Raw genomic sequence first — 26,642 nt, 5'->3', positions numbered from 1 at the left:
GCAGAGTGATGGCATTTGGGAAAAAACTGTTCTTGTGTCTAGTTGTTCTGGTGTGCAGATCTCTATAGTGTCGTTTTGAGGGTAGCAATTGAAATAATTTATGTCCAGGATGCGAGGGGTCTGTAGATATTTTCACAGCCCTCTTTTTGACTTGGGCGGTATACAGGTCCTCAATGGAAGGCAGGTTGGTAGTAATTGAATAATTGCTACTAAACAGTAATTTAATAGCACATCATTTGCTTTTGACCGTAAGAGAACAAACAGTCTTCTAGCTCTTGGATTGGTTGAGTAAAATGGCTTTCTCCAAATATGTACAACATTTTCATAGCAAATGTTTTTCACTGTGGATTTCAATGACCCCAAAAAATTGAAAACGTAGAATAGCAATCTAAGAATTAGATGTAGACCAGCAATCTAGAAAGAGTGCAGAGAAGAGCAACAAAGACGATTAAGGGACTGCAGGCTAAAACTATGAAGAATGGTTGCAGGAATTGGGTAGGTCTAGTTTAATGAAAAGAAGAACCAGGGGTGACAGGATAGCAGTGTTCCAATAGCTCAGGGGCTGCCCCAAAGAAGAGGGAATCAAACTATTCTCCAAAGCACCTGAGGGTAGAACAAGAAGCAATGGGTGGAAACTAGTCAAGGAGAGAAGCAACCTAGAACTAAGGAGAAATTTCTTGACAGTGAGAACAATTAATCAGTGGAACAATTTGCCCCCAGAAATTGTAAATGCTCCAACACTGGAAGTTTTTAAGAAGAGATTGGACGGCTATTTGTCTGAAATTATTTAAAGTTTCCTGCCTGAGCAGAGGGTTGGACTAGAAGACCTCCAAGGTCCCTTCTGTTACTCTGTTATTCTCTTATTCTAAATTGTACTCATGGGCTTCTAGCTTTCAGTTTACACATTTTTTTTCTCTTTCCAGTTCCTGCCCATCTTCATTTTCATTCATGGCAAACGCCTGTAGTCTCGACAGCATTTGGCTGGTTGTAATAGTTGGCACCAGGCAGCTGTTCACATTTCCCTGCAATGAGAAATGACTCGCACACCTTTTGCCTTCTCTGTGGAATGAGGGTGTTGGAGAAAAAGCAGCAGTGACCTTCTACCCAAGCTGAGCGTGAAGAGAAAATGAATGAGGGAGAAATGAACAAAGCCTAACTTGGAGGCTTGGGGCGGATGAGGAGGTTCAGAGGACCTTCTCTTGATGCAGTGTGATAATAGGACAAAACTTAGATGTGGGGTCTAGAACACTTAGTGGCCCCCAAATTCCATTTCTCCGTCAGAGGTGAATAATCTTTGTGGGACTAAGATGGGGAGCCCAGGTAATGCAAAATATGAAGGGAGATGGAGGTTTGAGAGAAAGTTGGAGGAAAGACAGGAATAGAAAGCAGAGGAGGGGAATGGAATGGAATGGAATAGAATAACAGAGTTGGAGGGGACCTTGGAGGTCTTCTAGTTTAACCCCCTGCTCAGGCAGGAAACTCAGTCTAGACCATTCCAGACAAACGGTAGTCCAAAACTTCCAATGTTGGACTATTCACAACTTCTGGAGGCAAGTTTTTCCACTGGTTAGATGGAGGAGGAGAGGAGGAGAGGAAGAAGGGAAGGGAAGGGAAGGAGAATAGAATGGAATGGAATGGAATGGAAGGGAAGGGAAGGGAAAGGAAAGGAAAGGAAAGGAAAGGAAAGGAAAGGAAAGGAAAGGAAAGGAAAGGAAAGGAGAATAGACTAGACTAGACTAGAGGGAAGGGAAGGGAAGGGAAGGGAAGGGAAGGACCTTGTGTGCGTGACTTTTAATGGAGTGACTGTGATCAGAATTAAACTGTAGCCTTTGGAGCACAGTCTTGTCAAAAAGCATCCTGCAGAGTAGACACATTCCCAGGCTGACCTTGGGAAGGACAGGCAGGTAGCAATGTCAGAGAGCAGGTGAGAACACTCCTAGTTGGTTTCAGGCAATTTCCCCATAAATGTCAAAAACAGGTTTTTTTTTCTTTTTGGTTTTAATGCCAGTTTCATGGGAAAGTCCATTCTCTCCCCCACCTAGCACGCGCACAGACAGACAGACCCCAGCTCAATTGGTGCAGTCCTTGTGAGCACTACGGATTCGGGTCTCTCCCCAAAAGCCTTCAGAGAAATTGTAGATCTGGGTCAAAGGGATGTTTGTCCTGCCCATCAGAATCTGGGCTTAGCTGGCTGAGCAATTGAGCATTTGATGCTCAGCTATTCAGCACCCTCTCTTCGCTGTCACAAGAGGAGCAAAATCAATACATGTATCGGGTTCTGGCTTTTAGTGGTTGCAATTAAGTGTGTGTGTGTGTGTGTGTGTGTGTGTGTGTGTGTGTGTGTGTGTGTAAGGCTATGCATGTTTTCCTGGGTTCGCTTTATGCATAGATTCTATCACCAGTTTTGGAGTATCGTTTTCCTTGGGCTCTGCGTCTCAATTGTGAATTGTGAATTTTGTTTTGTTAGATAGCGCCCAATGTTCAAGTCTGTCAAGATCCTTCTGTATCTTAATCTTTTCTTTGGAGACGTTTCCCTTCTCACCCAAGAAGCTTCTTCGGCTCGGAAGATTCACTTACTGAAGAAGCTTCTTGGATGGGAAGCAAAATGTCTTCAAAGAAAAAAACAAGAAAGTCCAGTTGCCTCTTGAAAAAGCACCTTTGGGACAACCATGACCTGGAGCAGGGGTCTCCAACCTTAAAGTCCCTTTAAGACTTGTGGACTTCAACTCCCAGAGTCCCTCAGCCAGCAAAGCTGAGGTCTAGAGCAGGGGTCTCCAACCTTAAAGTCCCTTTAAGACTTGTGGACTTCAACTCCCAGAGTCCCTCAGCCAGCAAAGCTGGCTGAGGAACTCTGGGAGTTGAAGTCCACAAGTCTTAAAGGGGCCAAGGTTGGAGACCCCTGACCTGGAGGACTTGAGAATCTCCATAGATCAGGGATCAGCAACCCGTGGCTCTGGAGCCGCATGTGGATTTTTCATCCCTTTGCTGCGGCTCCCTGTTGCTGGTCAACTCCACAATTGATAGGGGTTTTGGTTAGGACAGGTAGAGGAAAAAGGTTGTCGCACTAGGAGGAGACTCTATGGTGGAGGAACCGGACTTCTGGTCAGCAGAGGAAAAAGGGCGCCGCGATAGGAGGAAACTATGATGGGGGTCGGTTTTGAACGGGGGCTTCCGGTTAGGACTTTTGTGGCTCTTTGAGTGTTTAAGGTTGCCGACCCCTGCCATAGACAAAGAGACAGGGGGAAGAGTAGAATTTCTGAGCCAATCCTATTGACCTTCACCTGGAGCTTTCTCCAACTTCTTATTCTCGCTTCAGGGAGACTTTGTCCTGCTGTTTGCTTTGCCAGCTCTGCATCGCTCGCCATTGATTTGGGCCGTTTGTTTGCAGGGCTACAGATATCCGCCTAGAAAGGCCTGCGGTGGGTCAAGGGACCATCCATTATTAATGGACTGGTGGTGCGGGAGGCTCTTTGGAGATGGAGAGCAGGAGGGGAAGGGTCCAAGATGAAAGGGGGGGGGAGGAGGAGGGTTGTGATCAGATGGTGGTCCGCCTTTACCTAAAGGGAGAATGGCTGGCTGAAGTAACACAAAGCCAATTACAGAGTTTGAAATGCCAGCAGCTACACTTAAGGAGACGAAGGAGCGGTTTAAAAAGGAGGGGGGGAAGAGAGAGAGAGAGAGAGAGACAGAGAGAGAGACAGAAAGACAGAGAGAGAGGCAGAGAGAGAGAGAGAGAGGGAGGGAAAGAATAGAAGTGAGACCAAGAAGGAGGGGAGGGCGGTCAGTTGGGAAGGTTAGGAAGATACAGGAGAGCTGTTACTTCTCTCTCTCTCTCTCTCCCCCACCCCTTCAAGCAAGAACCTCATTAACACATCGCGGGAGGGCCAACCTGAGGTTCCATTAAAACAGTCTCTCCAGCCGCGGGTGGGTGGGTGCGGCAGCCGAGAGGCCATGATCAAATGGCTTGAAAGAAACCGTCATTAAATTTTCATCCGGCTGATTGCCCGGAGAAGAAGCAATTCTGGGCTGAGTGGATCACAAGGGAGGTGGCTGGCAGTGGGGCCTCTCTCTCTCTCTCTCTCGCTCTGTGTGTGTGTGTGTGTGTGTGTTGGGGAGGGCAACACAAGGAGCTTTCAAAGATATAGCAGGGGAGATGGGTTGGAGAGGGGCGCAAGGTTAAATCTTTGACGGTTGGTGGACAAGGCACATCTTACCATCTGGTTCTCCAGCTCCGCCCCCAGAAGACAGCAGGGGCCCAGCAGGTCTGCCAGCTAAGTCCTGGGGTGGGTGGGTGCAATGCAGAGTGGGTTTCAGCAGGTTCTGACCAGTTCTGGAAAACCAGGAGCGGAAATTTTGAATAGTTCAGAGAACCGGTAAATACCACCTCTGACAGGCCCCGTCCCCATCTATTCTCTGCTTCCCTTGCTCCTTCCTTCCTTATATCTGTCTCCCTCCTTCCTTCCTTCCTTCCTTCCTTCCTTCCTTCCTTCCTTCCTTCCTTCCTTCCTTCCTTCCTTCTATCTATCCCCTTCCTTCTTTCTTTCCTCCCTCCCTCCTTCCTTCCTGAATTGCTCCTGAATTGGAATGTCGGTTGCATTTTCATGCTTGCAATTGAAGGATATAATGACGTTACATCAATTATCTCTCCCCCCAAACACATTGGTCTAAAGGAAGTTGCAATTTCTGATCTAATTAACTGCTGCATTTTAAGAATCTGTACAGAAGAGCAAGGGGGAAAAAATGAACATGAGCTGAGATTTATGGAAAGATGATACTTCTGCAGAGATGCATGAGGATATTTGGCTCCTGTTCATGATGGTTTCTGTGCAAGCTTCTTGATGGCTTTCCCTCCACCTCTCTTCCTCCTTTTCCAGTCTGCTTGCCTCTTTCTCTAGTCCTGCATGGATCTGTTCTTCTGTACTTGGTAAGAGGCATTAATGCAGTCGGATCGTAACATGCATAATAATCACCATCTCCAGGGAGTTGAAATGCTGTGGTGAGAATGAAGTGTAAATGATGGAATTGATTAGTTGGAATCAATAGAAATCCCAAACTAAAAAGCAGTCACGGCAGACCACTGGTAAAATATGGATGTGTCTCAGTAAGGAATATTTATAGATTTCCTATTCCTACCTGCATCCAGATAAACAGAAATAAGTACACAAAATTCATGTCCAGCATGCTCCATGAGCTAAGCTGGTCCATTCACTTGTTCTACTTGTGGTTAGTCAAGGAATCCAACCAACATTGGCGAGCCAACCTGGACATCTGGCCGACTGTGCCATGAACCACAAGAGCAACAATAATTTGCAGCAATTTTCTCATCAAGAATTGGTTGAACAATTTTTTTTTCATCCATCCAGTTTTACCACGACGGGAGACCTCAGAATTTTGATTACAACAAAACTTGGGCACTCGGAAGGACTTTCTCTGTAGGAATGGTATGGAAAAACCCAAGGAGTTCATTAGCTTGCCAAAATACAGCTGTTTTGTCTTACCCCAATGCAGGGCTGAGACCAAAAGGTTTGAATAAATTAGGGAATAGACATCACTCATGTTCAGAGCCCAGCTCTGCATGCAGGGAAACCCAGTAGCTTAGCTCAGCATTCCTAAGTTGAGACGGGAAGGACATTTTTTAAAATCTGAAACCATGGAGAGCTCCTGCCAATCAATGCAAATTATATTAGGGCTGTAAAATAAATTACACCAGGCCTGGAAATAAGTTATGGTAGAGAGGTAAAATAAATGATTCTATGGATGGAAATAAATTACACCAGGGAGGTCAAATAAATCTGCCATGAACGTTGCGTAGGCAGCTCCAGAGAAGGTCTCTGGCCATCTTTCATACTTGGCTGGAGAGGTTCTGCAAATTGAAATGCTGATCTGGCAAAACGCCATTCAAGAGAGCAAGTCTAGGCAAACGTTGTGTGCAAAATCTTTGTTTGGGAAATTTATATGAAAAATAGGTTGGAGGCGTTGCATACAAAGAGTAGAAATGATACCATACGTAGCTACAGAGACTAAAATGTCAGGGTATCTGTTAAGGCAGCTATGTTTATTGAAGGAACGTAGAAATCAGCAAGCACTATTTACTAGAAAGGTAGACTAGGCTAGGCTAGGCTAGGCTAGGCTAGGCTAGGCTAGGCTAGGCTAGGCTAGGCTAGGCTAGGCTAGGCTAGGCTAGGCTAGGCTAGGCTAGGCTAGGCTAGGCTAGGCTAGGCTAGGCTAGGCTAGGCTAGGCTAGAATAGAATAGAATAGAATAGAATAGAATAGAATAGAATAGAATAGAATAGAATAGAATAGAATAGAATAGAATAGAATAGAATAGAACAGGAGCAGAGCAGAACAGAGCAGAACAGAACAGAGCAGAGCAGAGCAGAGCAGAGCAGAGCAGAGCAGAGCAGAGCAGAGCAGAGCAGAGCAGAGCAGAACAGAACAGAACAGAACACTATCTACCAAGCACCCAAATTATGTCACATCTTCCCTTCTTTTCCATTTGTAGCAAAACCACTTCAGAAGAAGACAGCAAACAGCCTGCTCAGGCAGTGACCCATGTCTCTGCACAACCCACGTACGCTCCAACCTGGGAGGAAAGAGTAACAGTGGAAATTGACTCCATCAAGGCAGGAGAAGAAGGTGGGACCACTTTGGAAGATCTGAGAAGCTTGGTGGGACTGAATGAATGGAAGAGGAAAAAGAATCAACCTGAAACAAGAAGGATAGATTCAGTCATGGTGGTGATGGGGCAAAGGTTGCAAATTTTTAAGGATCAAGTTGGGGTGGGGGTGGGGGTCCTAGAGAACATCCTATCTCCACGGTCCTTAAGAGTTGATGCCAACTTGTTGGCAGTTAATCAATCAACAGAGTGCAAGATTTAAAAAAAGTTTGCATGCCAAACTAAACTTAATTCAGTGGCATAAACATATGACGTGGTACCCAGCTAGCAGATTGTGTATAGCATACTAGCTGATAACCCAGCGTTGCCCGGGTATTTATTTATTTATATTTATACACACACACACACACACACACACACACACACACACACACACTGAGGAGTGTTATAGGTGTGTCTTACCCTCGCACTATTTTTATCCAGAGAGTAGGTCATCTGTGTACCAAGTTTGGTTAAAATTTCTCGAGGCATTCCAGAGTTATGCTGGAATACACCCACAGACACCCACCCACATACCGAGGGATGTTAGGGACGTCTTACCCCCACAGTATGTTTTTCCAGAGAGTAAGTCATCTGTGTACCAAGTTTGGTTGAAATTGCTTGAGCTATTCCAAAGTTATGCTGGCACAAACATACATACATACATACACACATACATACATCCCTTTTTGTATATATAGAAGATTGCTCCTGAATCCTTCCTCAAGCAAATGAGTCTATATTTAATAATTGTCTACCAAACAGCCCCGCTTATCTCCCAGCTAGGAAATGGGATCTGTGCTCTGCTGTCCCTGTCTCTTTCCCTCCTAGCTCCGTTGCCTACCTTAATGGGGAAATGATGATTGATAATTGAGGTGTTTTCCCAAGATGGGTGGCCATTCGTCCTAGTAACTTGGTCTTTATTCTTCCAAGCTGAGCGATGTTATGTGGGTAATCATAATAATACTAATGGCATTAGAGTTAGCAATTAGATTAATGCCAGACGCTGGTGAAACGAAGCCAGCGGCAGTCAGTCCATCGTAGCACTCCAGGTAATTCCATTACGGCTCCTGATTCAGTGAAATAAGACAGTGTTTGATGTACTCCGCTACCTATCTCAGCCCAGAAGGAAGAGACAGGGGCCTGCAGAATTTCGAGGTTAGGTCCCTTTGGTCTAAATCCAGTTGGAGGAAGCTGTTTGTCTAGGCAAGGTAGGCGATGGGGCAGGGGCATCTATAGGACAAGTCAAAAGAGTCAAGATGGGGGCCATGACCTGCTTCTTTAAGGATGCAGCACCCCAGAAGGACACCCCCATGAGACCTGGAGATTCCCTCCAAGTAAAAGGAAAGCATCTTCAGCAAAAGACATATCAAATGCTTCTGCTGAAGATAAAGTTTTCTCTATCTGACCTAGGGCATGGTGTTCATCTCCTTTTCTTGGCGTTGTCCAAAGTCAATGCTGTGGTCATGTGGGCAGCAAGGCTATACGCCAAAGGCTCATGGAATGCTGTTACCTTTTCATCAAAGTGGTATCTATTCCCGGGAGTGCTTGAGGCACACTTGCCCCAGTATCCTCCATTCGAGGGTTGGGATCTGTTCCGCTATGCTTCCATCCAGGGGTGAAATGCTGCCGGTTTGCTCCGGTTCGGGTGAACTGGTAGTTAGTTACCAGTTTGGAAGAACTGGTAGGTGGCTACCCATTCGGTTGAACTGATAGTTAAAAAATGCTACCGGTTTCTCCGAAGTGGTATTTCCGATGATCAGCTGTGCTGCGCGGTTCTAGCAAAGCTAAATCATGCAGCACAGCTGATCCCTCCCTCGCTGTTCTACGTACCTTCCCAAGCCTCCTTTTGGCACGTACTGCGCCTGTGCATGCAGTGCAGATTTGGTGCACACCGCACATCCGCACACATGCAGTGCATGTTTGGCATGCAGCACACATGCCTGGCCAGCAAACTGGTGGCAAACCGGTTAGATTTCACCACTGCTTCCACCCATCTGTGTTACCACCACCATCGCCCCAGTCATTATCTCCTGGAGTGGTGGGGCGCCCGCAGCTTCGCCCCACAGAGTTAGATCTGGTTGCATGGCTTGCTCAAGAGCCAGCTCTTTAGGCCTGGCAACCAGCTCCCTAGACTCCGGGGTGCTGTCCGGGGTCCCGAGCCCTGAACGTCGACCCGGAACTGGGCAGGGTGAAGACTCAGGGAAGATGGAGGAAAACCAGGCAGCCATCTTTTGCATTGGGCCTTCCGGCCTGCCACTTGCATTTGCCTGTTTTCAAACTGCTACTTTGGCAAGAGCTGGGGGCAAGGAACAGGAGTTCATCCCGTCACATGGCGCTGGGGTCTCGAACACAGGCTGTCAGTTTTCCAGCTGTCAAGAACAGTGTCTTTAACCATTAAGCCATCATGGCCCTGCTTCTGCTCCTGATAGCAAAAAAATAATTAAAAAAAAATCGGTCCCTAAGTCTAGGAAAAGGAGAGTCAAGGTAATAAGTGGGGTGTCACCCTTTCTTCTCTGATCAAGAGGTTGTGAGGTTAGGTGGTGGCCATCACGGTGACATCCAGGTGGTGGTTGGAGTCACAGCATTCTTGGGAGTTAGTGATTGCAATCAGAAAGAAAATGAATAGGTGGGAGGGATCTCGAAAGACAGAGGGAGAGAAAGAAGAGGGTGGCACAAAGAAATCCATTTGTTGGGCAGGAGCTGGGCAGGCTGTTGCTCCATGGATATCTTATTCAGTCATAGTTATGTGGTGTCTCTGCCCCCTCCCTATTCCAGTGGGGTCACACGGAAAGCAACTGGCAACTAATGATTGAGGAAATGAGTCTCTATTCTTCCTTTGTCCAGGCTCACAGGAGAGGCAGACCTTCCTTCTTGGGCAAAGGATTTGAGGGACAAAGAATAATGGCCACGGGCGAGAACAAGACTGCTGTGGGGGGAGATAATGAGAAAGGCGGAAAGACAGGCTGGAGAGCATCTCCAGACACAAAGCAACAATGCCTTCCTGGCTTGGAACTTCCTAATAAGGTCAGATCTGAGCTTCAGCTGGTTCTCAGAAAGCTCGGAAAATGCCGTGGAGGCTTAGGCGAAGATAACAAAGGCCAGCAACGTGGTTAAGGGAGAAGAGGGCATCAGTAAGAGGCTGGTGTCTATGTAACCCTGGTTATTCCTTCATCCATTCTACCTTCCACCTCTTCTTCCATCCCACATTCAACCAATGCTTATGGAGAGTCTGAGTCATCCAGGTCATGGTTGTCCCATGGTTGTTCTTTTCCAATGGCAACTGGACTTTCTTCCATTTTTTCCCCTTGAAAATAGAATAACAGAGTTGGAAGGGACCTTGGAGGTCTTCTAGTCCAACCCCTTGCTTAGGCAGGAAACCCTACACCACTTCAGGCAAATGGTTATCCAACATCTTCTTAAAAACTTCCAGCATTGGAGCATCCACAACTTCTGGAGGCAAGTTGTTCCACTGATTAATTGTTCTAACTATCAGGAAATTTCTCCTTAGTTCTAGGTTGCTTCTCTCCTTGATGAGTTTCCACCCACTGCTTCTTGTCCTGCCTTCAGGTGCTTTGGAGAATAGCTTCGATCCCTCTTCTTTGTGGCAGCCCCTGAGATATTGGAAGACTCCTATCATGTCTCCTCCGATCCTTCTTTTCATTAAACTAGACCTTTCCAGTTCTCATTTCTTCTCATAGGTGAAGAAATTTCTTGGATGAGAAGCGAAACATTTTCAAGGAAAAAAATCCAAGAAAGTCCAGTTGCATTTTGAAAAGCACTTTTGGGTCATGCAACCAATGCCTTCTTCCTTCCCCTTTTTTTTAGCAGTGATGCCAACATCTCTTTTACCTGGCCTTCAGCTTTGGGAACACCTTAGAATCCATCACTATGGCTTCTCTATCTCTCAAGGAAGAGTAGCGAGAGATAAAATAGAATTTCTGGTGTTGCATAACATTTGGAAGTCTTCTATAGTTTCTGCACGTTTCCTGTTTCTGCTCCTGAACTCCAGGGACCAGTTGGGTGGTTGGATGAATTTTTCATGATCTACACAATGTACCTCAGGAAGAGAATGCTAGGTTTCCATCTCAAGCTGGTTCAAGGGAATGGTCTGGTCATTCCAGATCAACCCATCATAAAACATAAGAGCCTTTGGAACGTCTTTTAGTGGGTCAGGCTGGAGAGGGTATGAGCCAATGATCCACCCACATTTGTGCTACTTCTTTGTTGTTGTTGTTCCAGTTGAAATAACAGAAAAAGCCTATTTCAACATATCAAATTCTGAAAAGTCTCTATTTTGGATCCAATAAAAAGATGAACTCTTCTCCACTCCATTTTCATAAAAAATTTGTTCAACTTTCATTGTCTGGCTTTGCTTCCATACTCTTAAATTATTTGGTTTCTTATTGATATTGAAATCTTAGCTAATAGGGGGGTTCTATTTTTCATGAAGCAGTAAAAAAAAAAGAGAGATTTTAATTCTATTATGCCCCAATTCTCTAATTGTCTAATAAATGACTTTAATGTTTGACGTTCGGTTTTTATTTTAATAGAGCACTGTTGCAATTCCTTCCCTTCCTTTCCTTTCCTTTCTTCCTCTCTTCCTGTTCCCCCCATCTCTGACAATATTATAGAAAAAAATAAAGGTGGGATAGAAAAACATAAATGAAACATGCACAAATGTGTTAGAAAGGAAGAGAAAGAAAAAAAAAAGACTTTGGATGGGAATAGAAGTAAAGGTGTATTATTGCAGATAAAAATGCAAACATTTACCGTCCCCTTAAGGTTTTTTTTTTTCTTTAGTTCTTTCTACCACAGCCTAAGTAGCTATTCCTTGTGGATATCCCTTCCCTCCTCAAAGATGTAAATTCCAAACCAAAATGTATACACCATCAACTATTTATCACACCTTCGTTTTCCCTTGAAGTAGTGCCTGATTACAGTTCAGCACCACGGACAGAGCTCAGGGGACAAAGGGAAGGCGTCCCCAAGGACTGGAAGCTTCTTCAGGCCCTTTTCACACCTAAAACTAAGAATAATGAGTTTTATCAAGCAAACTGGGAGCTTGTTTTCTTCGCCTGGGCCTTTTGTTCCACACAGCTTTAAAAACTCTTTGCGCTTTGCGATGTTACAAACTCATAAGTATGATAATTGGTGAGATTAGAAATTAGCACACGGGTGGCTCGTCTCAGATGACAATACAATGGTTTTCCTACTGCAATTATAGTGCAGTAGACATGTAGAGTGATGGTTATTGAGATATCTGTCTGTCTGTCTGTCTGTCTGTCTATCTATCATCTATCTCCATCCCCCCTCTCTCCCTCTCCCTCTCCCTCTCTCTTTCTCTCTCTAATTATCTCTCCCCCTTCCCTCTCTCTCATCTATCTATCTATCTATCTATCTATCTATCTATCTATCTATCTATCTATCTATCTATCATTTATTTATCTATCAATCTATCTAATTATCTCTCCTCCCTCCTCAAAGATGTAAATTCCAAACCAAAATGTATACACCATCAACTATTTATCACACCTTAATTTTCCCTTGAAGTAGTGCCTGATTACAGTTCAGCACCACGGACAGAGCTCAGGGGACAAAGGGAAGGCGTCCCCAAGGACTGGAAGCTTCTTCAGGCCCTTTTCACACCTAAAACTAAGAATAATGAGTTTTATCAAGCAAACTGGGAGCTTGTTTTCTTCGCCTGGGCCTTTTGTTCCACACAGCTTTAAAAACTCTTTGCGCTTTGCGATGTTACAAACTCATAAGTATGATAATTGGTGAGATTAGAAATTAGCACACGGGTGGCTCGTCTCAGATGACAATACAATGGTTTTCCTACTGCAATTATAGTGCAGTAGACATGTAGAGTGATGGTTATTGAGATATCTGTCTGTCTGTCTGTCTGTCTATCTATCATCTATCTCCATCCCCCCTCTCTCCCTCTCCCTCTCCCTCTCTCTTTCTCTCTCTAATTATCTCTCCCCCTTCCCTCTCTCTCATCTATCTATCTATCTATCTATCTATCTATCTATCTATCTATCTATCTATCTATCTATCTATCATTTATTTATCTATCAATCTATCTAATTATCTCTCTCCCTCTCCCTCTCTCTCCCTCTCTCATCTCTCTCTTTATCTAATTATCTCTCTCCCTCTCTCTCTTCTTCTCTCTCATCTATCTATCTATCTATCTATCTATCTATCTATCTATCTATCTATTCATCTATCTCTGTTAGTGGAGTTCTGAACTCTGAGTAACAAGCATTTGGGGTAGGTTCATGAGATATAAATGAATGAAAACAGAAATCAGTTTTGCAACAGCTAGGAAAAGATAGATATTTGGTTCTCTTTTAAATTTTAAAACAGGCGCTCTGCTCTAATTTTTACCAGAGTAGCATCTTTTAGACAAGGGCTGTTAATCCACCCGACTCCCATTATTTTTCCCAGATCTCAATCAGCTGCCACCCACCCCATTGAAAGCCTCAGTTTCTCCCCAGAGCAGGGGAAACAATATAGAAATGACCAAAGAATCTGCATGGGGTTTTTCCCCCCACTCTCTTTCATGTGCCTAATAGCTCCCCTGGGGGGAGATATTTAGATTGGGAAAATGGCAGGAAAGGCTGGGAGATTAAATGTCACCGCTCTGATCAAAAGCAGCAGCCTGGTGCCCCGTTTGCTTTCAAGGAAAGAAAATAAGAGCTGACCAGAATTCTCCTGCGTTTAGCTCAGTTTGGCTCACTGGCTATTTTTGATGACCTAATCTGACCGTCTTTGTCTACCCTTTTCCTCTCTTTCCAGATGTGTCTCTCACTGTAGCTGACAAGGACTCCAAAGAAATTCTCGCAAAATATAACATCCCTGTGAAATACCTCCGTCCTTTCCATCATTATCACTGTGCCTTGGTGCTGGTGAGTCATGTAATCCAGGGGCCCCCAACCCTCTGGCCGCAGACCGGTACCGGCCCATGGCCTGTTAGGAACCAGGCAGCCCAGCTGGAGGTGGGCGGCAGGTGTGCGAACCCTACTGTAAACTGTGCATGCATGGGATCTAAGTTGCATGCTTCTCCTCTCCACCCACCACCCCAGTCCTTGGAAAAATGGTCTTTCATGAAACTGGCCTCGGGAGCCAAAAAAGGTTGGGGACTGCTGATGTCATAAATATGTGTGGATTGCCAAACACCAAAATTTTAATCAAAAGAACCATGGGGATTGCGAGGGTCATGAGTACTGGTCCTAAGTCATTTTTTTTCCAGACCTGTTTAACTTTGAACAGTGAATGGCTGGATATCAAGACCTTGCAGCTTCTAGTTTCCATGAGCCGTGGTGGTGCATTGTTTAGAGTGCAGTACTGCAGGCTGCTTCTGCAAACTGCTGGCTGCCTGCAATTTGACAGTTTGAATCTCACCAGGCTCAAGGTTGACTCAGCCTTCCGTCCTTCCAAGGTGAGTCAAATGAGGAGCCAGATTGTTATGGGCAATAGGCTGACTCTGTAAACGGCTTAGAGAGAGCTGTAAAGCAATGTAAAGCGGTGTATAAGTCTAAGTGCCATTCCTTCCTTCCTTCCTTCCTTCCTTCCTTCCTTCCTTCCTTCCTTCCTTCCTTCCTTCCTTCCTTCCTTCCTTTCCAGTGGTTAGAATGCAGCATTGCAGGCTAACACTGCCCACAGTCTGGAGTTCAATTCTGATTGGCTCAAGGTTGACTCAGCCTTCCGTCCTTCCAAGATCAGTAAAATGAGGACCCAGATTGTTATGGGCAATAGGCTGACTCTGTAGATGGCTTAGAGAGGGCTGGAAAGCATTGTGCTACCTTCCTTCCTTCCTTCCTTCCTTCCTTCCTTCCTTCCTCCCTCCCTCCTTCCCTCCCTCCATTCCCTTCCCTTCCCTTCCCTTCCCTCCCTCCCTTCCTTCCCAGAATGCATTATTGCAGGCTAACTGCCCACAGTGAAGTTCTATCCTGACCGGCTCAAGGTTGACTCAACCTTCCCTCCTTCCGAGGTGGGTAAAATGAGGACCCAGATTTTGGAGGGCAAGAGGTTGACTCTGTAAACCGCTTAGAGAGGACTGTAAAAGCACTGTGAGGCGGTATATAAGTCTAAGTTCAATTGCTATCGTAAATGCAAACACGCAATCAAAAGAGGACACTCTTCTCCCAAGTCCTTGCAGATGGCAAGCTAGCTCATCAAGAACAAAGCTCCGCAAGATTGCTGGGACTCTAACATTTGAGCCGTTAGACTTGCTTGCGCTGCGGTAATGATTTCTTCACTTCAAAGCTTTCCCACCACCAACCCGGGGAGATGGGGGACAGGGCATGCTTCCAGATGGCTAATGTTCCTGGCAAAAGCAAACAAAACCCATTTGCAATCTAAACACCAAAGAGAAGCCATTAGGAGAACAAAATAGCAGCAGATGCAGACCAGATGTTGAGATGGCTGCAAGAGAATGTCCGCCATTGGATGAGAACTTTGATGGGATGATTTTAACCTGTCATTGAAAAGCTGCGGTGGGGGGGAACCCCCCCCCACAACTCGGAGCGCTAACTTCTACCAAAGCACATTTGCTACCAACCTGCCTTCCATTGAGGACCTGTATACTGCTCGAGTCAAAAAGAGGGCTGTGAAAATATTTACAGACCCCTCACATCCTGGACATAAACTGTTTCAACTCCTACCCTCAAAACAACACTACAGAGCACTGCACACCAGAACAACTAGACACAAGAGCCTCTGTGGCTCAGGCTGGTAAGACAGTCTGTTATTAACACAGCTGCCTGCAATTACTGCAGGTTCAAGCCCCACCAGGCCCAAGGTTGACTCAGCCTTCCATCCTTTATAAAGTAGGTAAAATGAGGATCCAGATTGTTGGGGGCAATAAGTTGACTTTGTATATAAATATACAAATAGGATGAAGACTATTGCTTAACATAGTGTAAGCTGCCCTGAGTCTTCGGAGAAGGGCGGGATATAAATGCAAATAAAAAAAAAAGTTTCTTCCCCAACGCCATCACTCTGCTAAACAATAATTCCCTCAACACTGTCAAACTAGTTACTGCACTACTAGTCTGTACTACTATTAATCTTGTCATCGTTCCTATCACCCATCTCCTCCCACTTATGACTGTATGACTATAACCTTGTTGCTGGTATCCTTAAGATTTATATTGATAGTTTCCTAGTATGATTTGACTGCTTATTTGTTCCCTATGACTATCATTAAGTGTTGTACCTTATGATTCCTGATGAACGTGTCTTGTCTTTTTATGTATACTGAGAACATACACACCAAAGACAAATTCCTTATGGGTCCAATCACACTTGGCCAATAAAAAATTCTCTTCTCTTCTCTTCTCTTCTCTTCTCTTCTCTTCTCTTCTCTTCTCTTCTCGTCTCGTCTCGTCTCGTCTCGTCTCGTCTCGTCTCGTCTAGTCTATATTCTATAACTACCATTAAGTGTTGTACCTTATGATTCTTGACCAACGTGTCTTGTCTTTTATGTACGCTGAGAGCGTATGCACCAAAGACAAATTCCTTGTGTGTCCAATCACACTTGGCCAATAAAGAGTTCTATTCTATTCTATTTATTCTATTCAAACTCAAGTTCCGTAACCGAAAAGGTTTTGTTCTCTAATGCTCTTTGCATAGAATATGAGGTCTAACAGGGGGAGCGAGATCTTGTTGTAGGCAGGCTGTTGAAAATCCACCACTTCAAAGGGTCTGCTTTGCCTAGCCCCTCCTCACCCTTTGCCTAATTTTTGTGAAAGAAGGCACATTCTTGGCTTTCTCAGAGGGGCTTCCATTGCTCAGCCAAGTAAAGGGAGAAGAGAGAGAGAGGGAGGGTGGGAGGGAGGGAGAACTCTCCCTGGCCCCGTTTCTAATCTTTGCGGCATCAAAGGCATTAAAAGGAACAACTTGACATTCAAAGGCAGCTAAAGCAACAGCCTGACATGTTTGCTTTTCCGCATGAGCAGTGAGAAGGAAGGGTGGGGGGGACGGCTGGTGGAGAGTGTGTGAAAATGGGCAGAAAAAATGAGAGGCCTAAAGTAGAAGAAAGACAAAAACAAAAAAACAAAAAAACAACAACAATGGGAAAACAGGAATCGTAGAGGAGTAGTAAAGATGGGAGACCTCTCTCTATCTATCTATCCATCCATCCATCCATCCATCCAGGATCAAGGAGAGAAGCAACCTAGAATTAAGGAGAAATTTCCTAGTAGTTAGAACAATTAACCAGGGGAACAGCTTGCCTCCAGAAGTTGTGGGTGTTCCAACACTGGAGACTAGACAGCCACTTGTCTGAAATGGTATAGGGTTTCCTGCCTGAATAAGGGCTGGACTAGAAGATCTCCAAGGTCCCTTCCAACCCTTAATCCTGATATTCTGTTATCTATACATCTCTATGCATTATATATCTGTCAGTCAGTCTGTCTCCATCCATCTCCATCTCCATCTCTCTCTCTCTCTTCTATCTTCATCCATCTTTCTCCATCCATAATCTATCTATCTTTCTTTCTATCTTTCTATCTTTCTATCTTTCTATCTTTCTATCTATCTATCTATCTATCTATCTATCTATCTATCTATCTATCTATCTATCATTTGTTTTCTGAGGTTTTCGCGGGTGTTTTTATGTAGGTCTTTGGTTATTCGGGTTTTCTCCCGCGTAAAATTGGAAGTGTCTTGGCGACGTTTCGACGAAGTCTCATTCGTCATCTTCAGGCTTCAGCTTCGTGCTTCTGGGAGCAATGTGTGATTGCAGCTGTTTCTTCCTTTTTAACTATCTATCTATCTTTCTTTCTTTCTTTCTTTCTTTCTTTCTTTCTTTCTTTCTTTCTTTCTTTCTTTCTTTCTGTACATCTGTATAACTACTGTATCAACCAATCAGTCATTGGGCCAATTGTTCTACCATTCCATTGTTCTATCAGCATTGTATTATCTGTGTTCATCTAGCAATTTTTCTAGCATTCTATTGTTCCATTATTTTATTGTTCTATCTAACCTCCATTTATGTAAAATGCATATCTTTCCATCAAATCCTGCTCGCTTTTTCTACAGTAGCAAACTCAAGCAGGGTGTGAGAAATGAGATCAATAATTGAGCGTGTTCTGAGATTGAAGAAGTACAAAGAAGAAAGAAAGAAAGAGAAGAAAAAAAAAGGAAAAAAGGGGGAATTTAAAGGAGAGAGGAAGACTTTATCGAATATGTCAACAAAGTCCAGTTTGGGCTTTGGGACTGTGTCTTGAGTCAAATCCCCAGGTTTGGCTGGATGCTGGAAAAGGCTTTTGTCCCAAGCTGAAACTATAGAACAAACAGAGGGAAACCCAGTCCCATTCCTTGCATCATCTGAGAATGGATACCTACATATTTCCATTCATCCTGGAAAGCTAAAATGCCTTAAATGCAAACGTTTACAAATGTTTCTTGAAGCCATCGTGCTACGCAGAATGGAACTGCAATTTCTTCTCTATGACATCTCAAAAAAATAAAATAAAAATACCGACCTTTATACTTTACCCGTTTGCACAGTTTTGTTTTGTTTTTTTAAAAAGGAAAGTGCTTGTATTGATGGCATGATAATGATTAGCTGTCTGGTGACGGCTCAGGAATCCATTTGTGTTCATCTTAGCCTCAGCCTCCCAGTATCTCTACAGGGCTGAATGGCTTGTGATTTTAACCTTTATGGAAGCTTTTAAAGATGAGTGCTTTACCGATAATTAAAAACGGGGACAATTGAAAGGTTTCGGTCCTGTGGTCCCTTGTTTGCAGATGCTAAGCCAACACTGTGACAATCCAGTTTCACACAGAACTATGTAAAGAATTTGCTCTTCCTGGGTTTTTATATAGGAAACTGGTTGATCTGCATATTTCAAAACAATGAGTAGCACCTTCCATTCAATTTCATGCTTTTTTGTATTGTGGCCCGGTTCTTGATAAGTTAGGATAATAAAGTGGTTCAGAATTTTGAGGGGGAGAGAACACAATGTGAAATAAATCTATAGAACTAGAGGAGTTTATAAACCGTGGATGTCTTCTACAGGGGTGGGTTTCAAAAAATTTTACTACTTCCCCAATCCAAGGGAAGGATACTGTAAAAGGGGAGACATGATAGCAGTGTTCCAATATCTCAGGGGTTGCCACAAAGAAGAGGGAGTCGAGCTGTTCTCCAAAGCACCTAAGGGTAGAACAAGAAGCAATGGGTGGAAGTTAATCAAGGAAAGAAGCAACTTAGAACTAAGGAGAAATTTCCTGACAGTTAGAACAATTAATAAGCAGAACAACTTGCCTGCAGAAGTTGTAAATGCCCCAACACTGGAAATTTTAAAGACAATGTTGGATAACCATCTGTCTGAGATGGTGTAGGGTTTCCTGCGTTGGCAGGGGGTTGGACTAGAAGGCCTCCAAGGTCCCTTCCAACTTTGTTGCTATTATTATTATTATTATTATTATTATTATTATTATTATTATTATTATTATTATTATTATTATTATTATTATTATTATTATTATTATAAAATCTCCATTCCCTCCCCACTCCTGGGGGAAGGATACTGTAAAATCTCCATTCCCTCCCCACTCCTGGGGGAAGGATACTGTAAAATCTCCATTCCTTCCCCAATCCAGGGGAAGGTTACTGCAAAATCCCCATTTCCTCCCAATCAGCTGGGACTTGGGAGGCGGAGAATAGATGAGGGCGGGGCCAGTCAGAATTTTTACTACCAGTTCTGTGAAGTACTCAAAATTTCCACTACTGGTTTTCCAGAACTGGTCAGAATCTGCTGAAACCCACCTCTGGTCTTCTACTTAATCTAAATCACCCAGAGCTTCATCACCTCCAGAAGACATCTGTCGAAGTCCAACCTTACCTTGGAAAGCTCCGTAGAGAGAAAATTAGAGTTCTTCTAAATCTGTGTTTCTCAATCTTGGCAACTTGAAGAAGTGTGGACTTCAATTTCTAGAAGTCCCCAGCCAGCCTTGCTGGATGAGGAGTTCTGGAAGTTGAGGTCTACATCTCTTCAAGCTGCCAAGGTTGAGAAACCCTGTTTAGATATCCACTATCCCAAGAGATTAGCACAGATCAAATATGAAACATTTTGGTTGTGTAGGTATCTGGAACCAACCACAATGATGAGAAAACAACAAGCTCTCACCTTTTGTATGGTCGAATCTACCGGCTGTCAACCCTGAAGCTCACCTGACCGGAGGCATTTTGAGGCTTCAGTGTTCCCATACTGGAGTTGAGAGATAGGGAGAGAAGGATTAGAGATAGCTGGGGTTTTGTAGGCGAAATAAAATACTTTCTCGTGGGAACCAAGGACATGAGTCTCACACATGGCCAGGGGAAGGAGGAATGATGTCACCAGGCAACCGGATGGAGTCTCAATTGGACCATGTGACTGATTGTTTGGGGTTGAGGGAAAACTTTTACTTTTAGGTAAAAGTATATTTTACTTTTAGGTATAGTATATGTTTATACACTATATCATCTTTTCTGTCTGATACTTATATATATTGTTGTGACAAAATAAATAAATAAATAAATAAAATAAAAGGTGAAGACCATGTGAATCTTTAGAGCTGGTTTTCACCAGATCTGTGCCAATATGATAGCTCCAATAAAGCTATTCTTTGAGGAATTCATCTGCCTCAGAGTTTTGCTTGCGATGGATCTAAGAGCCGCAGTGGCGCAGTTGTTAGAGTGCAGTACTGCAGGCTGCTTCCGCTGATCACTGGCTGCCAGCAGTTTGGCAGTTCGAATCTCACCAGGCTCAAGGTTGACTCAGTCTTCCAACTTTCTGAGGCAGGTAAAATGAGGACCCAGATTGTTGGGGGCCAGAGGCTGACTCTGTAAACCACATAGAGAGGGCTGTAAAATCACTATGAAGTGGTATATAAGTCTTAAGTGCTATTGCTATTGCATGGAACCCTGGCACTGGCCATAGCCTTTCCCAACAGCCAAATCTTTGATGTTAGCTTAGTTGAAAGACATTTTCGTTCTTTCTCCAGGAATGGAAGAAGAATTATTGTATTTACTTTTATGCCAACCAGAGCAATTTATGGCATTGAATTTTCTAGAGGATTCTCCAGGGTAGCATGAACTGTAATGAACGGCTCCAGATTTACTTATCAATTACAGTTCCTTAGAGCCATCTCAAGAACAACCCGTAAGCCTCCTACTGCTTGCTTTACTGTCTTGTTTGCATCTTTCGATCTCTTTTCATTCTGGTTTTGGTTTTTCCCCACCGCCCCAAACAGCCTCGGAAGAAGGACCAAACAGGAACCAAATTATATGCGTCCATCATTCGTAAACGTAGCCTCATCCCACGCTATGCTGGAGTGAACTACACAGGGCTGGAGGTAAAGGCCAAAACAAGGAATTAAAAAAATTATTAAATCCAAGCCATTGGGGAGATGGGTCACAGAGAGCTTCATGAATAAGTCAAATGGAGCTAGACATGGGTTTTGTTTTTTTTAAGACGAGAACTTTGACCATTGCTTCCCTTGGTGTAAAAATGTGTGTGATATGAAGCATCATTTGTGGAAACTAGGCAGTGGAAGCGGGTAGAGATGGGAGAAATACCTAGACTGAACAACCAAGAAGTAGATGCAGGCAGAGATAAAGAGCCAAGAGAGGAATATGGGAGGCAAGTCAAAAAAAGTATTGGAGCGGGCAAGAGACGATGGATAGATGATTTCTTTTTGTTGTTGTTCTGATTTGCTTCTCTTTTTGTCTCTCTTCTTTTTTTAGGTAGGTGACATGGTCAAGAGATGGCTGTTTACTTTACAAACAACCATTTCTCGACCACTTAATATCGCATACATTTAGAATTGAATTTCAAAGAAATCTAAAGACGGACTTCCATGGATGATTTTTTTTAAAAAAACCAATAATTCAAGTAATTGACACAATTCTACAGGGGAAGAGTTCAGAGACTATTCCTTCCCACAATGCTTCGGGAATCTGTTCGTGATCTTTTCCTTTTTCATTCCAATTTTAGGTCTTCCTCAAGGGGATCAATGAACCTCTTGCGCAGCCTGGTGGCAAAGTCAAAGCCGTTGCTAGAATAGTGAACAACCTTGGAGCCTACATGTGAGTAATAGATCCTGAATAAGGAATGCGCATGCATGTGTGAGGTGGCAACCTCATTGGGATTGTGTACTAGCTTCCTGAAGATCCAGAGAAGAAACAGTGAGTTTTTCTAAGAAAGTTGACCTCTAAATCAGGTCACTTTAAGACTTGTGGACTTCAACTCCCAGAATTCCTCAGCCAGCAAAGCCCTGTTGGGTAGTATAGGACTTCCTTTTGAGAAGATGACTACAGGACCGGGATTATGCTGCAATTAGAATCTTCTCGCCAACTATCAAATGGTGCCAAGCTGTGGATAACAAATGATTCCTTTTTCATTCTTTCTAAAGACAGGAGATGAAAGCTCGGCTACCTGACGCTCCTGCAGTTCCCTTGACCGTGGTGAATTTCCCAGATCCAGTAATGGAGGATTTTGATGTCCCTCGGGTAAACAACCACGGATATCCACAGGTAGGAGAAAAGAGGGAGAGAAAAGATCTGGCTGAGTGGCTGATGGAACCCAGGGACTTAGAGTTGGAAGAAGTCAAGAAGAACAAAGAAATACATTGGCTGTCTCTTCCGAAGCCAGACCGGTTTATGATGGGGTTGTGTTGGGTTGATGTCAAGCTCAAAACCAAGCATGAAACATGGTGATTTCATCCAGGCTGAGTTCTTCATTGTTTTATACCTATAGACAGAATCTTGCCAGATTAAGGGGTCCACTATCTGGAATATACTCTGGGAACTATTAAGGAGAGGCTCTCTTCACCCTCTTTCTCACACACGTAATTTATTTATTTTATTTAGTTATTTTATTTTGTCAAGCATCTATATAACTGTGATGGCCAACCTATGGCATGTGTGCCACAGGGGGCACATGGAGCCATCTCTGTGGCCACGTGAGCCGACACCCAGGTCAGCTCCACCATGCATGCCCACGCACCTCCCGCCAGCCAACTGATTTTCAGGTCTCTGCTGGGAGACGTGCGTGTGTGCGCAGGGGAGTGGGGGGCTGCAGTGCCCCCCATGTCCCATTTTTGGTTCCAGGAGGCTTCAGGGAGGCCTGTTAGCACAAAAATGGGGGTTGCACTTGCATGCATGGGGGGCGTGGCCTACGGGGGGCATTGCATTATGGGTGTTGGCATGTGCTTTCGGCACCCGAGGGAATAAAGATTCGCCGTCACTGATATATAAGATCACAGATAAAAATATAAACGTACTTTGAATATAAGAAAAGAGTAAGTAAAACGGAATATTAGGACAGGGATGGTAGGCATGCTGGTGCATTTATGCACGCCCCTTACAGATCTCTTAGGAATGGGATGAGGTCAACAGTAGACAGTTTAAGGTTAATATGGAACGCTTCACAAATTTGCATGTCATCCTTCTGCAGGGGCCAGGCTAATCTTCTCTGTATCGTTCCAATTTTAGTATATGTGCTGCCGAAGCGAGCAGATATACTAAAATAAAATATAAATAAAATAAAATAATACGCAGTTGCTTCTTGCTTTTCTGGACTGCACCCTTCCTCCCGCGTTCCATCAGTGTTACAAATACTGGAGACCTTATTTCTGTGATCTTAAGACAATAAAGAACGTTGGACATCCATCACCAATGAAATAATGTCTTCCAGAGATATTCTTGCCACTCTTTGGAGCTTGAATGAGTTGCAGAAGCTGTGATGGGAGATATATTTTTAAAAGCTGTCCACGCTGGCCCACAGGAAGCCGTAGACAATGAGTAGAACATAAGGATAGCAAGAAGTCAGTCCTAGGTTCATGAATATTAGTTTCTGTGGGGGGGGGGGAGGTGAGAAGGGAAGGGAAGTCCCTGTTCCATCCGGTTTTAACTGACAATCCTCCGATGGGGCACGTTGCCAGCTGGAATTGGCGAAAAAGAAGAAAAAAACGATACAGGATGTCGATAGGGTGTTATAAATGATTTAGTGGAGCCATCTGGGCTGTGAAAATATATTCCCTTCCCTCGCTTTTTATCAGTTTTGTAAAAGACCTGAAATGAATGTTGGTTTTGTGCAACAGAGACCAGGAGCTACCTAGGAGTAGGGATAGAAAACCTCCCTTTTCGATTTCCCTTGGATTTTTCCTATTTCAGTCAATTTTCTCCAAGCAGGATGCTCTTGGTGAGGAGGAAGGCTGTAGGTGAATACGTGTAGCTCTTCTGTGAAGGGGGGGAAAAAACCAACAACCACAAAATTGAATCTGCGCAGAGGAAGCAAAATTCAATCTGCTAAGAAAGAACAAAATTAAATCACAAGGCTGACCTCCAGACCTTGAGTTTCATTTAAATACAGCTTTGGGAAAGTCCTGTGCAGTTGCTCTCAGCAGGGCCAAGAGAAAGGACACCGATGGGTGATGGCTTTTGTCCCTTTTAACTGAATACCAGAGTTGGAAGGGACCTTGGAGGTCTTCTAGTCCAACCCCCTGCTCAAGCAGGAGACCCTCTACCATTTCAGACAAGTGGCTGTCCAACCTCTTCTTAAAAACTTCCAGTGTTGGAGCATTTACAACATCTGGAGGCAAGTTGTTCTACTGATTAATTGTTCTCGTTGTCAGGAAATTCCTCCTTAGTTCTAGGTTGCTTCTCTCCTTGATGAGTTTCCACCCGTTGCTTCTTGTTCTACCCTCAGGGGCTTTGGAGAATAGCTTGACTCTCTCTTCTTTGGGGCAGCCCCTGAGATATTAAACAATTAATCAGTGGAACGACTTGCCTCCAGAAATTGTAGGTGCTCCATCACTGGAGGTTTTAAAGAAGAGATTGGACAACCATTTGTGTGAAATGGTATAGGGTTTCCTGTCTGAGCAAAGGGTTGGACTAGAAGACCTCCAAGGTCCCTTCCAACTATTCTATTCTATTCTATTCTATTCGGGACCGCCTGCTATTATCTCATGCCTCCCACCGTCCCATACGCTCTCACAGAGAGGGACTTCTCAGGGTGCTGTCCGCCAAACAATGTCGGCTGGCGGCGCCCCCAGGGGAAGATCCTTCTCTGTGGGGGCTCCTACTCTTTGGAATGAACTTCCCCCTGGTTTACGCCAAATACCTGACCTTTGGACCTTTCGCCGCGAATTGAAAACATATTTGTTTATTCGCGCGGGGCTAGCTTAAACTTTTTAAACTGTTTAGTTTTTAAATTTTAAATTCTATTTAAATTTTAAATTGGGGTTTTTAGATTTTAATTGTTTTAATTTCTCGGCCAACTGTGTAATAAGTTTCTTAATTTAGTTTTTTAATATTGTATATTGTGTATGTTTTTAGCCTGGCTGTACACCCGCCCTGAGTCCTTCGGGAGAAGGGCGGTCTAGAAATTCAATAAATAATAATAATAATAATAATAATAATAATAATAATAATAATAATAATAATAATAATAATAATAATAATAATATTCTATTCTGTTCTGTTCTGTTCTGTTCTGTTCTGTTCCGTTCTGTTCCGTTCCATTCCGTTCTATTCTTCCAGACTTACATGAATATATATATATATTGGTTTGAGATCATCTTCCCACTGCTGATTCGTATTATCTTCTGTTCTATTATTCTGTTCAGTTATTGGGAGACTGCTATCATGTCAACCCTAGTCCTTCTTTTCACTAGACTAGCCAAACCCAATTATTCATATGTATTTTATAACTGTGGGGGTGGGGGGATCTCTTCAATAGAGTTGGAATCATCCCAAATGAGGGTGGAAAACCCCCCCCTCCCCCCCCAAAGTCACAATTTCTAAACGGCTCCCATCTCCAGCCTTTCAAAGCAGCAAGTACGAATGGGGTATGAATGGGGTTAAGGCCACCCCACCCAAGCGGTTTGCTTTACATACCGTAAATTACACTTTCTGGGCATCAGGATTGCACTTAGCAATTGAATTACAAATTAATCCTCAGGGGGAATTGAACTATCACGTCCTCTCTCTCTCTTCTCTCTCCTCTCTCTTCAACCCCCCCCACCCCAACCCACACACAATCTTTCTTCCTATGTCCTTTTTATTCGATTGTTTAACCCTTGGGTGTCCGTGCTGAGCTGTTGTATCCATTTTTGAACGGTGATTCCTTTCTTTACTCCGCCGATCAGTCACCCGACAGCCCGCAAGATCTACATTGGAAACTCATTCAAACCCCAGTTTTAAGCCATCCATCCGTGGCAGTGTGAAATGCCATCAGTTTGTCTGTCCTCAGGCAAGCGAAGGGTTGCAAAAATAAAAAATAAAAAGCAGAAGAAAGCCAGAAAGCGTACATTCACCCACCTACACAACCTTATACAATTTCTGGAGAATCCTGGATGTTGAAGTCTTCCAATTGGCGAGGTTGAGAAATACTGCAACACAGTCTCTTTCTCTTGGGGATAGTTCAGAAATATCCCTGAAAGGATGACTCCGTGGATCATGAGTGGTTTAGAACAGGGGTCTCCAACCTTGGCAACTTTAAGCCTGGTGGACTTCAACTTCCAGAATTCCCCAGCCAGCTTCGCTGGCTAGGGGATTCTGGGAGTTGAAGTCCACCAGGCTTAAAGTTGCCAAGGTTGGAGACCCCTGGTTTAGAAAGTGCACTGGTAAAGTTTTGAGTTCCCTGGCATCATTTTTCCATCAAGAACATAGAATAATAGGGTTGGAAGAGACCTTGGAGTTCTTCTAGTCCAGGGATGGCGAACCTTTGACCTGTCCACGTGCCGGAAGTGGCGTGCGAAACCATCCCGCGAGGTATGCGTGGCCCTGCTGGCTTTCATGCGCGCAGAAGCGCCGATACCCGGAAGAGCGACGATCCACCATCATGAATGCACAAGCTGGCACCCGAACATCCAGATATTGGCATGGAAGCGTGCCCGACAAACAGCTGGCCATCATGCATGCGCGCAATGTCAACCTGGAAGGTCGGGTGCCAGCCTGCGCATGTGTGATGGAACGCCGCTCTTCCG

General features: G+C 44.1%; 2 protein-coding genes and 1 non-coding gene across 5 annotated transcripts in view; 2 read left to right on the top strand and 1 right to left on the bottom strand.

The window, feature by feature from the left end:
* LOC131184502 (immunoglobulin superfamily containing leucine-rich repeat protein-like) overlaps nt 1-26,642 on the top strand; it is a 195,095-nt gene that overhangs the window by 87,874 nt on the left and 80,579 nt on the right. The window lies entirely within an intron of this gene.
* Nucleotides 1-26,642, top strand: part of CCDC33 (coiled-coil domain containing 33) — a 108,759-nt gene that overhangs the window by 37,285 nt on the left and 44,832 nt on the right. For 2 of the 3 annotated variants that reach the window (XM_058155849.1, XM_058155848.1), the window contains exons 5-9: nt 6,504-6,637; nt 13,458-13,567; nt 20,904-21,005; nt 21,647-21,738; nt 22,065-22,185. In XM_058155849.1, the coding sequence (XP_058011832.1) occupies nt 6,504-6,637; nt 13,458-13,567; nt 20,904-21,005; nt 21,647-21,738; nt 22,065-22,185 (559 nt within the window). The remainder of the gene's footprint in view (nt 1-6,503; nt 6,638-13,457; nt 13,568-20,903; nt 21,006-21,646; nt 21,739-22,064; nt 22,186-26,642) is intronic. The other variant, XM_058155850.1, reaches the window with a different exon arrangement.
* LOC131184935 (U6 spliceosomal RNA) lies at nt 23,063-23,169 on the bottom strand. Its single transcript, XR_009152059.1, has one exon. It is a non-coding gene; the product is annotated as a U6 spliceosomal RNA (small nuclear RNA).

Source organism: Ahaetulla prasina, chromosome 13 (assembly GCF_028640845.1).
Source record: "Ahaetulla prasina isolate Xishuangbanna chromosome 13, ASM2864084v1, whole genome shotgun sequence".
NCBI lineage: Eukaryota > Metazoa > Chordata > Lepidosauria > Squamata > Colubridae > Ahaetulla > Ahaetulla prasina.
Note: the sequence above shows the minus strand (reverse complement) of the source record. Positions and strands in the feature narration are given on the sequence as shown.